This window comes from Myxine glutinosa, chromosome 7, assembly GCF_964187855.1.
Source record: "Myxine glutinosa chromosome 7, kmMyxGlut1.1, whole genome shotgun sequence".
Taxonomy (NCBI): Eukaryota; Metazoa; Chordata; class Myxini; order Myxiniformes; family Myxinidae; genus Myxine; species Myxine glutinosa.
In genome coordinates this window covers 34,781,239-34,798,042 of record NC_136267.1, presented here as the reverse complement: position 1 = coordinate 34,798,042, position 16,804 = coordinate 34,781,239, and the positions used below count along the sequence as shown (strand labels likewise).

The following is a 16,804-nucleotide window of genomic DNA, read 5'->3' as shown; positions in this document are numbered from 1 at the left end:
TGGAATGGGTGTGGTCTTCGGGTCATTTGAATGCTGGTCCTTGCCAGGTCACCACTCTGCCCCTGCCATCCAGCTGCCACTGCGAGGGGCCTTTGTTGGTACCTGTAGGGTCCTTCTGCATGTTTTGCAGAATGCGGCTACCTTGTTGTCCCCCTTGGGAGATGCTTGTGCTGGCTGGCCCTCACAGGATCGTTTGTCGTGGACCGATGAATTAACAGCTGCTCTCGCTAAAGCTCGGGCAACTCTTTTTTTTTTTTTCTTCTTCTTTTTTTTTGTATACTGAATCGAGGCTCGTGAAAGAGCTGACATTTACTTCACAAACAAATCAACTAGACAAACAAAATATATAAAAAGAGGGAGCGGAAGACAAGAGAATGGGAAGCACACAAACACTTGAGAGCACACAACATTTGAGAGCAGGGAGAGGGCTCGAGGGAGACAAACAAAATATATAAAAAGAGGGAGCGGAAGACAAGAGAATGGGAAGCACAGAAACACTTGAGAGCACACAACATTTGAGAGCAGGGAGAGGCAGGGAGAGGGAGGGAGAGGGCTCGGGGGGAGGATGCGTGGGAAGGGGTGGGGGAGGTGGGGGGTGGGAGAAGTATAAAACACAAGGACACCAAGGACTTCCAGGTCAGAAGTTGGTGTTTCAAAAAGTGGAATTGGGGTGAAATTATCGGGGATAGAAAAGATCAAGGTTTTGGATGGGGGAAGATAAGAGATGGTGGTGAACAGCTGTTTTAAAGACCTGGAGGGTGGAGTGGGATTGAAGAGAGTGAGGGAGTTTGTTCCAGAGGCGGGAGAAAAGAGGAATGAAGGAGCAAAGGTGAGCAGAGAGTCTTGATTTTGGCAGTTTAACCATAAGAGGGTTGCAGGCAGATCTTGTGCGACCTGTAGGAATATTTGCGGGACAGAGCCCAGAGAGAGCTGGGGGGGGGCAAGGCCAGAGAGGAGTCGGTAGAAGACGGAAAGACCACCAACCTGCCTGCGGTGAGTGAGTGAAAGGCCCTTGGAGTTAGCTTCATCGCGGGAGATTCCAATAATTCTGAAAGCTTTGGTTTCAACAGCGTGAAGCCGAGCTAGGTGTGAGGCAGGAGCACCGGCCCATAGGGGAGAACAGTATTCCATTGAGCTGCGGATGAAAGCCTTGTACGTGGTGAGGAGCTCAGGTGTGCCGAGGAAGGACTTCGCACGACGGAGGATGCCCAGTCGGCGACTGGCTTTGGAGGCCAGCTTGGAAATGTGGTTTTCCCAAGAAAGATCATGGCAGATAGTGAGACCCAAAATCTTGAGTGACAGAACTTCTTGGAGAGGATTGTTGAGAAAGTAGATGGGAGGGTTGTCCAGTCGATCTTTTCGGAGAGACATAGTAAGATTGTGAGATTTGTCAGGATTGAAAGACATGTTCCACTTGTTTGACCAGTCTGTGATTTTGTCCAGGTCTTCAGAGAGTGAGGAGGCAGCAGACTGCCGATCTGAGGGAAGAGGTATGGAGCGGCAGAGAGTGGAGTCATCAGCAAAGAGATAGAGAGGATTTTCGAGAGAGTCAGAGAGATCATTGATGAAGACCAGAAAAAGCACGGGGCCCAGAACACTGCCTTGGGGAACTCCAGCCTGAACAGGAAGAGGAGATGAGAGAAACCCATTCAGGGCCACACGTTGACGACGACTAGAGAGGAAGTCCGCCAGCCATGCGTGGAGATTTCCATGGATACCAAAGGAGGAGAGTTTGGTGAGCAGAGCGGGGTGCCAGACCGTGTCGAAGGCACGTGATATGTCGAGGGAGACAGCTCTAATTTCCTGTTTGGCATTGAGGACCTCCATCCATTGTTGAGACAGCAGAAGTAGCATGTCCAGAGTAGAGTGACCTGGTCTGAAACCAAATTGATGATCAGAGATCAAGCCATTGGAGAAGAGGAAAGATTTCATATCCGAAGCAATGATGGATTCCATGACTTTGCTGATAATTGGGAGAAGGCTGATTGGTCTGTAGTTGCTAGGATCTGTTTTTGCACCTTTTTTGTGCAAAGCGGTGATGTTGGCTGATTTCCAAGCAGATGGCAGTTGACCTTGAGCAAAAGAGAGGGTGAAGAGAACAGAGAGAGGGTGAGATAGAGCAGCAGAGCAGGATTTTAGGACCCGTGGGCTGATGCCGTCGGGTCCAGTTGCAGAATCAGAGTCGAGGGTTGACAGAAACTTTTCCACCTTGTCAGGAGGAAAGGACACGGAGTCCAGGAGCAGCAGGGTACGACTGGGTATGGTGGGTACAGAGAGGGATGGGTTTGGGACACAAGATTTAGAGGCAAACACAGAGTTGAGGCATTCAGCTTTTTCACGTGCGGAGTCAGCTGTGTAGCCGTTTGAGGTAAGGGAGGGGATGGAGGGGGAACAAACACCAGAAACGGATTTGACCAGACGCCACCAGGATATGGAAGAGGGAGACAGATAAGAGAGTTCGGTCTTGAGAACGGAGAGATATTGTTTCCTGGCTCTCCTGAGGGTGGACACACACTTGTTTCGGGCTTTGTGAAAGGAAATGAGATTTCCTTCCATTGGATTTGCTTTCCAGGAGACGAAGGCAAGTTGTTTCTGGGCAACAGCCTCACCACAAGATTCCGTGTACCATGGACGGGAGGAAGGGTATGACAACTGAAGACGAGATGGGATAAATCTGTGCATGAGAGAGAGCAATTTACTTTGGAAGAATTCCCAGGATGAGTTGATGTCAGAGGTGGTAGAGATGGGAGACCAGTCCAGATGATTGATGGCTGCTTGAAGACCGTGCCAGTTGGCCTGAGTGAAATGCCAGACTCGTCGACGCTGAGCAGGCTCCCTGAGGATGGTCAGAGAGATGTCCACTTTAACAAGGACATGATCAGATGATCTGATCGGAGCAGAAGAAGAGCAGCAGACATTTTCAGGGAAGTTAGTCATAACCAAGTCCAGAAGAGAAGATGTTCCGTTGACTGAGATCCGGGTCGGGAAATTGACAGATTGTGTCAGTCCCAGTGAGTCGCAGAAGTCCTTTGCTGAGGAGCCATGGCTGGTGAGAGAGGTGCCCACACCCAGCCAACTGGCATGATGACAGTTGAAATCACCACATATGAGGAAGAGAGAGTTGGGATGAGTAGATAGAAGTTGGTCCATATCATCAGACAGCGAGATGGAGATGGAGTCATCACTGTTTGGTGGACGGTACAACACACATATGAACAAGAGGTGGGAGCGAAGGGGAAGCCATAGCCAGAGGTATTCCTGGGGGTGAGGTGGAGAGAGTGCAGTGCAGGGCGAGTGAGGAAGAGAGTTTTTGATAAAGATAGCAACCCCGCCTCCAGGACGAGGCTCAGGTCTATCATACCGGAGGAGGGAGTAGCCCGGGAGAGATACTATGGAATCAGAGACATCATAAAGGAGGAAAGTTTCTGTTAAGCAGATCACGTCTGGTTTGACAGAAGCAACCTGTATGGAGAGATCAGTTAAGTTTGAACGAAGGCCCCGGATGTTTGAGGTCCATACCGTTAATGAAGAGGAAGGGGGAGCATCAGATACAGAACAGGGGGGAGGAGGGGTAGGGTAAGATGTGGAAGAGGTGGAAGAGGTAGGGAGAGCTGTTGAAGGTGTGTCAGAGATTTCAGAATAGCTCGGAGAAAGGGAAGGATGGGGCGGACAAAAGGTTTGATGGTGATTGGGTGAGCCACAATGAGGTGTTATTTGAGGAGGGGGAAGAGCGAGGCAGAAGGTTGGGGGAGATGGAGGTGAGAGTTTGAAGGGGGAAGAAGCGGGGAGGACGCTTTGAGGAGGGGGAGTGAGAGGGGGGAAATTGAGAAGCAATGAGGGTGGGGAGATTTGAAGGGGAGGGGTGAGGGGGGAGTTTGGGAGGGAAGGGACAAGGGGAGGGATTTGAAAGGGATGGGATATGGGGGAGATTTGGAGGGGAGGGGTGAGGCAGGAGTCTAGGAGGGGAGGGGCGAGGGGGCGTCTTGGCGGGGAGGGGTGAGGGGGTAGTTTAAGAGGGAGGGGGCAAGGGGGGAGATTTGAAAGGGATGGGTGATGGGGAAGATTTGGAGAAGAGGGGTGATGGGGAAGATTTGGAGGGGAGGGGTTATGGGGAAGATTTGGAGGGGAGGGGTGAGATTGGATTTTTGAAAGTGTACGATTTATGGGAAACGAACATTTATTGCAAAATGAGTTTCTTGTGACCTTCGAGTTAAAAATACGTTTAAGGACGCTGGATGGAGGATGGAGTGCAGGAGAGTTTAGGGAATGTAGAAAAAAGGCACTATAGGAGATGGATATTTTTTTTGGGATGAATTGATTTGGTGAGCAAGTCGAAAGCAGCCTTTTAAAGAAGAAGAAGAAAAAGGTGTTATAAAATATGACGGAATACATAACTTGAGGGGAAAGTGTAAACATTGAAGGTTAATGAGTGAAAACTATCTGGGGAAATGGGGGAGAAACACGTGGTCGAAGAACGAACGAACGAATAAGAATGAATAAACGAATGAGAACAGAGAAGGAAATGTTTTTTTGTTTTTTGTTTTTTTTTGTTTTTGAGTTGAGATTTACACAAGGAAGTAGGCTATGGGTGAAAAGACTGGGAATACAGAGAACTAAAGTTATTGGATCACAAATGACGGACCACTGAGAGAAAAACAAAGCCTCAAGGTTGTACAGTGCACACTGTACAAGGCCTCAAGACACGACACGAATTAACACGATTTTCAATACAGGTATGAAAGATTTGCACCGAAAAATCTTCGTCGGGACACAATATACGTACAACACCATAAATAAATACCGTTTTAACGAAAATACAAATGGGAACAATCACTTAACTTCGATTTCAAATCGTTCGCGACGCGGCAAAGGCCTTGCTCGCGACACGGCAAACAGACGATCAATTTATGAAAGATAAACACCGAGAAACAACCAAAGTTGCACACAATAACTTCACACACCGAAAGATAAATACAGTTTCGACAAAATACAATTGTGAACAGACTTAACTTCGAAAAACGTGGAGACCGTGTGGAGCTTCGAAAATCCCTCCCACCGTCTCCCCATATTGGGAAAATCCCATATTGCCTGGACATGAAAGAAAATAAACAATTACTTAATAAATCGATAATAACTAAGCAATTGATTAATCAAAAAGTAAAAATACTCGTTTTTCCAAAGCACATGCTCACTATTGTGCCCAAATTTCAGCTTCCTAGCTCAAAGGATGGCTGAGATATCACCCGGATAAACAAACAAAACAAACAAACAAGAAGACGTCATGCGGAGCACGATACTTACAAAATCTGCCCCCACCCCCAACGTTTTTCCAATGATCCAGCAAATTGTCCATTTCTTGATCAAAGCTTGGGTCAACAGGATGAAAAGTGACGATTTTTCAAATGAAAAATGATTTTAGAAGTTTGACCTTGAGTTGACCTTTGACCTTTTGACCTCAAAAATAGTTGGTTTCCCAATTCAGTGAGGCACTATACAAATGCTGTTCAATTTTCAAGTCAATTGGACGAAAATTGACGGTTTTTCAGATGAAAAGTGATGATTTTGGAAGTTTGAGCGTGAGTTGACCTTTGACCTCAAAAATAGTATGTTTTCCAATTTAGTGACTCGATATGCAAATGCTGTTCAATTTACAAGTCAATCGGTTGAAAATTGACGGCTTTATAGATGAAAATTGATGATTTTGAAAATTTGAACTTGAGTTGACCATTGACCAGTTGACCATTGACCTTTTTGACCTCAAAAATAGTTTATTTCCCAATTTAGTGAATCAATATACAAATGCTATTCAATTTTCAAGTCAATCGGATTTAAAATGGCGCTTTTAGAAATTTGACCTCCAGATGACCTTTGACCTCAAAATCAATCGGCTTCTCATTTTTGACGACCGATACAACTTCGTGAAGTTTTGTGACGATCCGTTTAGAATTGTGACCTGTAGGCCGGTGACAAACAAACAAACAGACAGAACCACAAATGCAACCGATCAATACACTTGAAAAATCTTCGATTTTGCAAGTAACAATAAATATGTCGTGCATAGCACGATACTTGCAAAATCCCTAAAATAAGTTGGCCTATGTTGACCTAAAAAATGGTTGGGGGTTGAATTCAGTAACCAGATATGCAAATCCTCTTCAAATTCCAAGTTAATCGGATAAAAATTGAGGATTTTAGAAATTCGCCCTATGTTGACCTTTTGGCCCATGCTAACCTCAAAAATACTTGGTGGTTGAATTTAGTGACCAGATATGCAAAACCTCTTCAAATTACAAGTTAATTGGATGAAAATTGAGGTTTTTAGAAATCCGGCCTATGTTGACCTTTTGACCGATGTTGACTTCAAAAATACTTGGTGGTTGAATTTAGTGACCATATATGCAAATCCTCTTCAAAATTCAAGTCAATCGGATGAAAATTGAGGATTTTAGAAATTTGACAAAGTTGGTGACCTTTGGTCTGTGTGGGCCTATTGACCTTTTGACCCCAAAAACAATAGGCTTCTTGCTTATGACCAACTGTTCCATTTGGTGAAGTTTCATGAAGATTGGTTGAAAATTGTGACCTATGGGCGACTGACATACAAACAGACAGACAGACAGACAGACAGAATAACGCACAAGACCAACCAATATACTTGGAAATCTTCGATTTTCGCAAGTAACAAAAAAACAGAGTGAAAACTGAGTACTCCCTTTCGGCATTTCCCCATTCGGCGCCCGACAATGACATCATGCAGGGCCTGGAGATGGAATAGGAAAGGGACGGTGTACAACAATGTTCAAAGCATGATGCAGGTACACCATTTCCTGATGCCCAGATTTTTCCAAACTGATAGCAGGAACCTTTATAAACAAGCATTCTGAGTATTGCGCTGCAATACATGTCCCCAACCAAAGTTCAAAGTGCCATAAGTTTGTCAAAAATGATCGAATATGCAAATTTATGCACGGTTGATGCTGGTTTTCAAACTTGATCTGAGGTATGCTGAGACACGTGTGTCACGCCTCGCCTCGTTGATAAGCCCGCAAGGTCGCTCCATGGAGCAGCCTGCACGTATTGCACTGTGTGAATTATATAATTACCAACTCACGGTCTGAGGTACCAGCGATTCAAGAGATATCCATTTAAAAATATATATATTTTCGTTTAATTAACGATATCTGCCAAACCACGTGCCCTATCACAAATTCCAAAAGGACATTTTAGTACACTGACATGCTGAACAGATCTGTGAAGTTTCCCCTCGATTGGATCAAAAATGAGGGAGGATCTCGGTTTTAAAGGTTCATGCTAAAAACGTCATAACTCTGAAACCATGTGACGCATGACATCATGCTCGTTGACTTTTTTGTTCGTCATGGGTATGCGATTCTGCCTTTAAAGTTTGGCCTCGATCTGTTCAGCCGTTGCAGAGAAAAAGGGATTTTCGTGTTTTCACGAAAAACAATATGGCCTGTGACGTCATAATTACCATTAAAATATTCTACAGACCGAGTCCCCCCTGCAGTGAAAATTTGATCTCAATCGGTCCTATTATTGCAGAGAAAATCTTTTTTAAAGGAAATTAAAACTTAAAATGGCACTGAGTTCAGGATCATCAGAATTATCACAATTCCCAAAGTTCAAAGTGCCATAACTGTTAAAAATGATCGAAACGTCATGAAGTTTGAACTTGATCTGTAACTTATCATAAGGAAACCAGTTTGAAAGTTTGTTTTCAAAGTACCAAGTTTGAAATCATTAGCATTAAGAGTTTAGAAAAAAAGTCCGGACAACTGTTCTTTGCATGACGGACTGATGGACCGACGGATCGAAGGACCGACGGACTGAAGGACAGACGGACCGACGGACTGACTGACGGACGGAGGGACGGCGTGCAAACCTATAGTCCCCTCCGGTGTACACCGGTAGGAGACTAATAAAGCAGCGAGGTACAGCACAATGAGCAGCAGCTTCATAACTATAGCAGCACAATGAGCTATTTTAACTTTTAAAAATATTTTGTGCCTTGACTTCTCCAGGTAGTTGGTTGTAGACAGCAAGCGCTCAGGGTAGTACGACTACTACCATCCAGACTTAGGAGCGTTAAAGTGGTGCCCGGAACCATCTTGCACTCTCCGTGTCAGGACTGATGGTTTTCCTTTCTGTCTCACTCAAACTACAGCTACCAGCTTCGCTTAAATCTCTCTTTCTCGCAAACAAACACCAAACACTTTTCATCATGCACTTTTCTTCACTTTTATTTAAGGCCGGCCTTGATGAGGACTACATTGGTTCGGTTAACAAAATAGTTTCCTTCGTATTTTTTTCTTTTTTTTTTCCTTCCTGTTGCTGCACTCATTCGTATTTTTATGGCCAGATGCCCTTTCTGCCACCAACCCAGCGAGTCACCTCTTGCGACACACAGGGAATTACCAGTGAACTGGTACTCAATTTGCTGACCCTGGAAGGATGACAGGCTGAGTTAACCCCCTGGCGTAAATTCAGCGATCGACCGGGATTCAAACCCAGGATCCGAGGAGCCCAAGCTGGCACCCCAACCGCTAAGCCAACACCAGGCTAAAGATGCAGCTATTTGTTGCTGCAAATAAAAATATTTCCTTCGGATGCTGGGCTGAGGCAACCTTTGTTTCGTGTTCCCGTTGTGCCGGGAAGGAACGAGGTGCAATTATAACATCACAGTAATTTTTGATAAATACATCGCGGGGTCCCGTGCTCATGGTGTCTGTCGGCGTTTCCGGGTCGGCGCCCGGTTCATCGCGCAGTTCGTCGCACGCAGTTTCGGGTTGGTAAGTGTGAGTATCTCCGTGTTTCGTCGCACATCATGTCCGGATGGATGTGTGTTGTTCTATCGACGTTTCTAGTTGTTCCCTGCTTGGCGCAGAACAAACCATCAAAGAACCAGGTGCGCATTTCTTCTCACAACGTCTTGATCGGTGCACGAAGAGCGCGACGCCGAACGGTCGAAGGACCATGTGTGTGTGTTGCGGAGCAAGGTGGCACGAGGCCATACTCACACGCAATCCACAGTGAAGCTGCAAATTTTGCCAGTCGAGCAAGACTCATATGAACGGTGTGTCGGGCGAATACTTACATATCGGGAAGAGCGTGAGGACGCCTTTTGAGCCCTTGTTATACTGAGGAAGCCAGCCGAGAGGAATGTTCGAGCCACTCGAAGTGGAGCCGGATTCCAAGGCGGACCAGCCATTGGACAATCCCGGAGGGGACACATGAGCGCCCAAGGGAACACTGCACGTGGAGGCAGATGGCCAGTATACTTTAACAAGCTTATTTAATGCTGTTCCACCCAACTGTGTTGCTCGAATGGTAACTGGTGCCGAAATATGTTTATCCAAAAGAATCCTGAAACCTTCCGGTTTGGAGAGCGGCACACATGGACAACTGAGTTTATCCAGTCTCGGAATCCTTACGTATCAATTATGCAAAGGCTGTGGACACACGACAAATATTTCTACTTCACACCGATTCATGGTGCCAAACCCCTCCATGTCAGTACCATACCCCTCATCTGCTCCACCCCCCCCCCTTGTCCTGCTCCCTCTCAACTTCCACATTGTCCTGCCCCCTCTCAGCTTCACCCTTCTGCTCATCACGCCTGCCGCTCCCGGCTTCGCACGGTCCTGCACCCTCTTCTTGCAACTCTCCACATCCCCACATCCTATCAGCAGCTCCTCTCCCCCTGTTCCTAACTGTGTGGACCTCAAACATCCAAGGGCTCCATTCTAACCTGAAAGATCTTGCAATGCAAGCTGCTGCTGATAAACCGGACATTGTCTGTTTAACAGAATCCTTCCTCTCACAGGATGTCCCTGTCTTCTTAGTATCTCCGGCATTGTCTCATCTGGTCTGATTGACCTGGAACCCGTCCTGGTGCCGGGGTTAAGCTGTACATCAAAAACTCCATTTCTCACTCTTCTTGTACTGCTCTTACACTTCCCAAATCCCAGGAGTGCCTATGGCTGTGACTTTCCATCCGCTCCCAGATCATGTGTGTCTTGTAACGTCCTCCCAAAAGTGACAACTCCATCTACATCTTTCTCTCAGTTGACATGCAACAACTTTTAATCACTCATCCCAACTCTCTCTTCCTCATATGTGGTGACTTCAATAATTGTCAACGTGCTAATTGGCTGGGTGTTGGTACCTCTGTCACCAGGCATGGCACTTCTGCGAAGGACTTTCATGACTCCAAGGGACTGACTCAATCCGTGAATCTGCCCATCTGGATCTCTTGCAATGGCAAAGCTTTGCTTCTGGATTTGTTGATGACCACCTTCCCTGCAAATGTATTTTGGTGGCCTCTGCCCCAATTAGCTCACTTGTGAAGGTCAACATCCCTCTGTCTATTCTCAAAGAACAGCCTCAGTGCCAGCTAATCTGGGAGATCACTCGGGCAAACTAGCAGTGATTGAAAGCAGCAATCACACTTCAGGATTTGTGTCCGATATCTACCGACCCTGATATTAATTCAGCCTGGGAATACTTCCACAAAAACGTGATCTTTCTTTTGCATATTCATCCCATCGTGTCTTCAGTTATCTTACCCATCCTCCTGCTATTGGTATTCTGAATCCTGTGGTGAGACGGTTGCTGTAAAACAACTTGCTTTCTCTTGCTGGAAAGGAAATCCAAATGAAGGCAAACTTTGATCATTCCACAAAGCCTGCAGCAAGGGTGCATCTCCTCTCAAAAGTGCCAGAAAACAACATCTGTCTAATCTCAAGAATGATCTTTAAAACTTGTCTCCTCCTCCAAAACCTGGGGGTGCCTTGTCAGGTCCATCTCTGGAGTATGCCGCCCTTCCATCACTTCCCTCCCTTCAATTGCACCAAAGCTGAATGCTCAGGAGAGGGCCGAATTCCTCAATTCTGTACTTGCTTCAAAATATTGTGTCCCTAACCCTCTCCCCCTCTCTCTGTACCCACCCTTCCCAGTCGTACCCAATTGCTCCTGGATTATACGTCTTTTGCACCTGCCAAGGTAACTATACTGGAGAGCATCAGCTCACGTGTCCTGAAAACCTGCTCTTGCACTTCCTCTCTCTGCCCTAGTTTCACCCTGTCATTTACCATTGGTCATTTTCCATCTGCTTGGAAATCAGCCAACATTACCTCTTTACACAAAAAAGGCTCAAAAACAGATCCTTGCAACTACAGACCAATCAGCCTGCTCTCGATTATCAGCACGGTCATGGAATCAATCATCGCTTCTGACATCAAATCCTTCCTCTTCTCCAATGGCTTGATCTCGGATCATCAATTTGGATTCAGACCAGGTCACTCTACTGTCAGATCTATTATGAAACAAGTGTCAGATTACTGAAACTGATGACGTTTATTGTCACACATGCAATTTTAGAATAAGAGAAAAAATATGGTGGCCCAAATGTGCCAACAAATATCTCATCCCAAGACCTCTTTGAACACTCCTTTCATAACTAACCGTATGAGGTGAATGGTCATTCAAAGATTGCCTATATTTTCAACATGATGCAATACAATACGACAGAAAGGCGTGTGAGTTTGAAATATTCAAATTAACATTTGTTTGAAATGTGAGCGATGGGGAAAAAAAATCAGGAAACAAATAACAGATATAATTTGTGTCAATGATCTTCATTCATACTATGGTACCCAAGCACGCTCCCCCATTTGTACGCACCTATTAAACCTCCCTCACCTCTCCATCACTAAGTGTGCATGAGTCATAAATACATCACCCCATTACCCCATAGTATAGACATTGTATAGTTTACTAACGTGTTTGATTATTGAAACAAATGTTCTTTATTTTCTGTACTTGAACACCAATTCATTTTGTGCCGAATGTTATTTGTAAAACTTTCTGTGTGTGTTTCATATTCGTTTCTCTGTTTGTAGGTTACTCCAGGGTTACAAAGGAAGAGCTGAATGCACGTTCCCTGGTTGTCCCTGAAAGATATGTGAGATATAAAATAGAGAAGGTATGAGGAAGTCTGCATTTCCCACACCTTGGTTTTTGTATTGAAGCAAAAGCCACATGTTGTGAATTCAATTCCGACTTTCATCGGATCAATAACACACTCCAAAAAGGTCTCTTCATCATCATTGTTCATCTAACATTCATCCCATTCCCTCTTTTTTGCTGCTTGCTTTATCCCTATAGTGGTACAGCTCTTCGTACCACTACGAGTTTCCCATCAATGCCGTTGTGGAAATGCACTGTGAAGATGGAACAAAATCACTTAAACGATCAATGAGGGTAGGCTGGAGCTCTGGAAAGATGGATCTCCCCTTCTGCGGACGAGGTTTGAATTTGCGGCAATTCATCCCCTCCTACTGTCTATATAAAATTTCGATCGTTCTTTGGGAACAATTTCTCTAGAACTGTCCATGGAAATTCTTTATGAAATTTCCAATGATGTTCTGTTGAACCTGTGTGTTGAAATTCCACAGTACTTTTGGACCATGTTCTGTAGAAGTGTTCCATAGAAATTCTGTATAAATTTTCTATCGACATTCAGTAAAACCTGTTTATATAAATTTCCGACAGCACTTTAGCACCAAATTCGATAGAACTATTCCATGGACCTTCTATATAAAATTTCTATGGAAGTTCTGTAGAACCTGTCGACAGAAATCTATCATACTTTAGGACCAAATACTACAGACATTCTGTAGAAACTCTCGACTTTTACTATCGATTATATTTCTATTGAAAATTTATTCTATCTCTATTGAAAACAAATGGAACAGTTATATCGACCTTTGTCCCAAAGTACTTTAGAATTAAAAGACAGGTTCTTGAGAAAATTTCGAATGCATTTATTTGAAACATGTTTTGCAGGTTTCTCTCTCATTTTGTCAAATTCCGATGACATTTGTTCACATGTAGGTGTTTAGGAATGCAGTGTTACCTTGCACTGTAATCCCATAATATATCCATCTTATCTCCTTCTTCTGAATATTTATCTCTGCATATGTTTCCCCTCCTTCCCTTAGACACTGATCCGTCCTGTTTGATACCAAGCAGGTCATTTCGAGACAATCATCTGAGACATCCGGAGGCGTATAAAAAGCAAGTACGTACCTGCGCATGTTCTCACCATTATGGACAAAATCTCAGCAGAATAAAATCTGTAAATGAGTTCTTTCTTGAACACAAAATGAACTGACATAAGATTTCTTTCGTTTTATCATTTCCCATCTGACTTGGAATAACTAAATAACTCATCGTGTTAATTGTTTCTGCGCTGCTCAGCTGGATCCTCCCAAAATGTTTGTACAGTCGTGGCCATCTGTGGAGTTTTGGGGGGTGGGCAGGGGGGCCCCGCCATTGTTTTTTTCAGTAGTTTACAATTAAGATAAAAACATCCCGTATTTAAACGTGAGTAACAAAGCGAAACGGAACCCAAGTGCGTGGATTTCTTCCTCCAGCCACGGCAGATATCGCGGTATTTGCATAGAGTGACGTGATTGGCTGCATCCTTTTTCAAATCAGATTAACGGTTAGATGCAGTCTGCAGTCCATGAGACGGAGCTGAACGGTGAACATTAACATAAAACTTATGCTATTCCAGTTTTAATTTAGAGTAGATTAATTTGATTTACCTCATCTAAAGAAAAGCCAAAATGCACATCAGGAAGTTTTTTGTGAAAACGAATGTTGAACCGCCTGCGGATGATTCACAACAGAATATCACAAGTGCACCACGGGCCCAGCTACCGCCGCATACCTCAGCTCTCGGCGCCGTATCATTGCAAGTACAGCAAGACAACCTCGAACCTTTGGAAGCAGTGAAGAGAATCTCAGAGAAAAAGGTTTGCAAAAAAGCACCTAAAGGACTCTCAGACTGTGAGAAACAAGATTCTGTGGGCTTTCATGTGTCTTTCACGAAGGAGAGGCTTCCGTCTGGCCACTCTGCCAGAAAGCCCAGATCGGTGGAGTGTTGCAGTGATGGTTGTCCTTTTGGAAGTTTCTCCCATCTCCACACAGGATCTCTGGAGCTCAGTCAGAGTGACCATCGGGTTCTTGGTCACCTCTCTTACCAAGGCCCTTCTCCCCCGATTGCTCAGTTTGGCCGGGCGGCCATCTCTAGGAAGAGTCCTGGTTGTTCCAAACTTCTTCCATTTAAGAATTATGGAGGCCACTGTGCTCTTGGGAACCTTCAATGCAGCAGAATTCTTTTTGTAGGCTTCCCCAGATCTGTGCCTCGACACAATCCTGTCTCTGAGCTCTGCAGGCAGTTCCTTCGACCTCATGGCTTGGTTTTTGCTCTGATATGCATTGTCAGCTGTGAGACCTTATATAGACAGGTGTGTGCCTTTCCAAATCATGTCCAATCAATTGAATTTACCACAGGTGGACTCCAATCAACGTGTAGAAACTTCTCAAAGATGATCAAGAGAAATGGGAGGCACCTGAGCTAAATTTCAAGTGTCATAGCAAAGGGTATGAATACTTATAGTCTAGTAGGAAGACTAGGTCCCCCTGCACCCCCCGGAGATATACTTCTAATCAGTGTTTCTAGATTGGAAAAAATGTGTAGAAAATGACTAGCTATGGCCCCAAGCTGAAAAAATGTCCCACATACCATTTTTATGCAAATTACTGCTGCAAATTTTATGCAAAATTATGCAAATTTTATGCAAATTTTTGATGAGGAGTAGAGTTGAGGGGTCTTTGAGGGCTTCATCGAGGTGCTCTCGGTTGCAAGACTGGGTCATTCTGAGAAGCACAGCAGGGTCAGAGATCATGATGTTCTCCTCCTCAGTGAATCTCTCCATCAACAGCCTCTCCATTGCCTCACACACTGTTTTGAGGCAAAAGAGGGACTTTGCGTAGGCCTTTCCACTGAGAACACCTTTGAGAGATCCACTTGTTACTAGTTGTGCCTCAAAGAGAATCTCTGCATATCCAGAACCACGCATCTTGTGTCCAGTGAGCATCCCGATGTAGTTCATGGATGTGTGGAAGGGTCCAATCGTTACTACATGACTAGCAAATTCATTTGGCCAGCGCCAGATGATGGGAAGGGCTTTCATGCAGACACCCAGATCAAATGTATTCAGGACCCATCTCTGACCCACCTCAGCAGTTGCTGCCTCGGAACGCTTCAGTAGCTCACGAACAACTGCGTTGTCTGTGATCGGTCTGTGCCTGGTGCCTGCATGGCATGGCAATGGCCTGCAGCCTGTGCCTGGGCTAGGGGGTTTCACCTCTGCAACTGGTTCTCCCCCACCCAGCAAATCAACAGTCGACTACTGCACGCCTATCCACCAACCGATCACAGACAAGTGAGCTACTGAAGCGTTCCGAGGCAGCAACTGCTGAGGTGGGTCAGAGATGGGTCCTGAATACATTTGATCTGGGTGTCTGCATGAAAGCCCTTCCCATCATCTGGCGCTGGCCAAATGAATTTGCTAGTCATGTAGTAACGATTGGACCCTTCCACACATCCATGAACTACATCGGGATGCTCACTGGACACAAGATGCGTGGTTCTGGATATGCAGAGATTCTCTTTGAGGCACAACTAGTAACAAGTGGATCTCTCAAAGGTGTTCTCAGTGGAAAGGCCTACGCAAAGTCCCTCTTTTGCCTCAAAACAGTGTGTGAGGCAATGGAGAGGCTGTTGATGGAGAGATTCACTGAGGAGGAGAACATCATGATCTCTGACCCTGCTGTGCTTCTCAGAATGACCCAGTCTTGCAACCGAGAGCACCTCGATGAAGCCCTCAAAGACCCCTCAACTCTACTCCTCATCAAAAATTTGCATAAAATTTGCATAATTTTGCATAAAATTTGCAGCAGTAATTTGCATAAAAATGGTATGTGGGACATTTTTTCAGCTTGGGGCCATAGCTAGTCATTTTCTACACATTTTTTCCAATCTAGAAACACTGATTAGAAGTATATCTCCGGGGGGTGCAGAGGGACCTAGTCTTCCTACTAGACTATTATGTCAATGTGATATTTCAGTTTTTTTTCTTTTTAATAAATTTGCAAAACTTTTTAAAATCCTGTTTTCTCTTTGTCATTATGGGGTATTGAGTGTGGATTGATGAGGGAAAAAATGAATTTAAACGATTTCAGCATGTGGCTGTAACATAAGAAAATGTGAAAAAAGTGAAGGGGTCTGAATACTTTCTGAATGCACTATGTACATTCGTGGCCAAAAATATTGGCACCCTTGCACTTTTTTCAAATATCTCACAATTTTCTCGAAAAATAAGTTGAAATTGACGAAAGTATTTAGTCTCCACAATTCTTTATTTCACTGTTAATATTGCAGAACATTTGTTTTTGATTCAGAATTTAATATATCCTTTTAAATCAGAAAATAAAAAGAAATGGCATTGACAAAATTATTGACGCCATAGACTTAATATTTGGTAGCACGGCCTTTGGACAAAATAACTGCAGTCAAGCACTTCCTATAGCCATGAATGAGCTTCCTACACCTCTCTACTGGCAGTTTGACCCACTCTTCTTGTGCAAACTGCTCCAGTTCTCCCAGATTTGAAGAATGCCTTCTCCCAACTGCTGTTTTCAGATCTCTCCACAGATGTTCAATGGGATTTAGATCTCGACTCATTGCTGGCCATATCAGAACAGTCCAGCGTTTTGTTTTGAACCATTCATGGGTGTTTTTTGAAGTGTGTTTGGGGCCACTGTTCTGCTGCAAGACCCATGACCTTCGACAGAGACCCAGATTTCTGTCACTGGGTTGAACATTGCTCTCCAAAATGCCTTGGTAATCTCTTGATTTCATGATGCCATG

At 44.6% G+C, this 16,804-nt stretch overlaps 2 protein-coding genes across 12 annotated transcripts in view; one reads left to right on the top strand and one right to left on the bottom strand.

Annotated features, from left to right (window-relative positions):
* Positions 1–16,804, bottom strand: part of LOC137410750 (uncharacterized) — a 660,974-nt gene that overhangs the window by 177,140 nt on the left and 467,030 nt on the right. The window lies entirely within an intron of this gene.
* Positions 1–16,804, top strand: part of LOC137431107 (complement factor H-like) — a 287,920-nt gene that overhangs the window by 121,340 nt on the left and 149,776 nt on the right. For all 11 annotated transcript variants that reach the window (XM_078781438.1, XM_078781448.1, XM_078781441.1 and 8 more), the window contains 3 exons: positions 11,922–12,004; positions 12,187–12,328; positions 13,023–13,102. In XM_078781438.1, the coding sequence (XP_078637564.1) occupies positions 11,922–12,004; positions 12,187–12,328; positions 13,023–13,102 (305 nt within the window). The remainder of the gene's footprint in view (positions 1–11,921; positions 12,005–12,186; positions 12,329–13,022; positions 13,103–16,804) is intronic.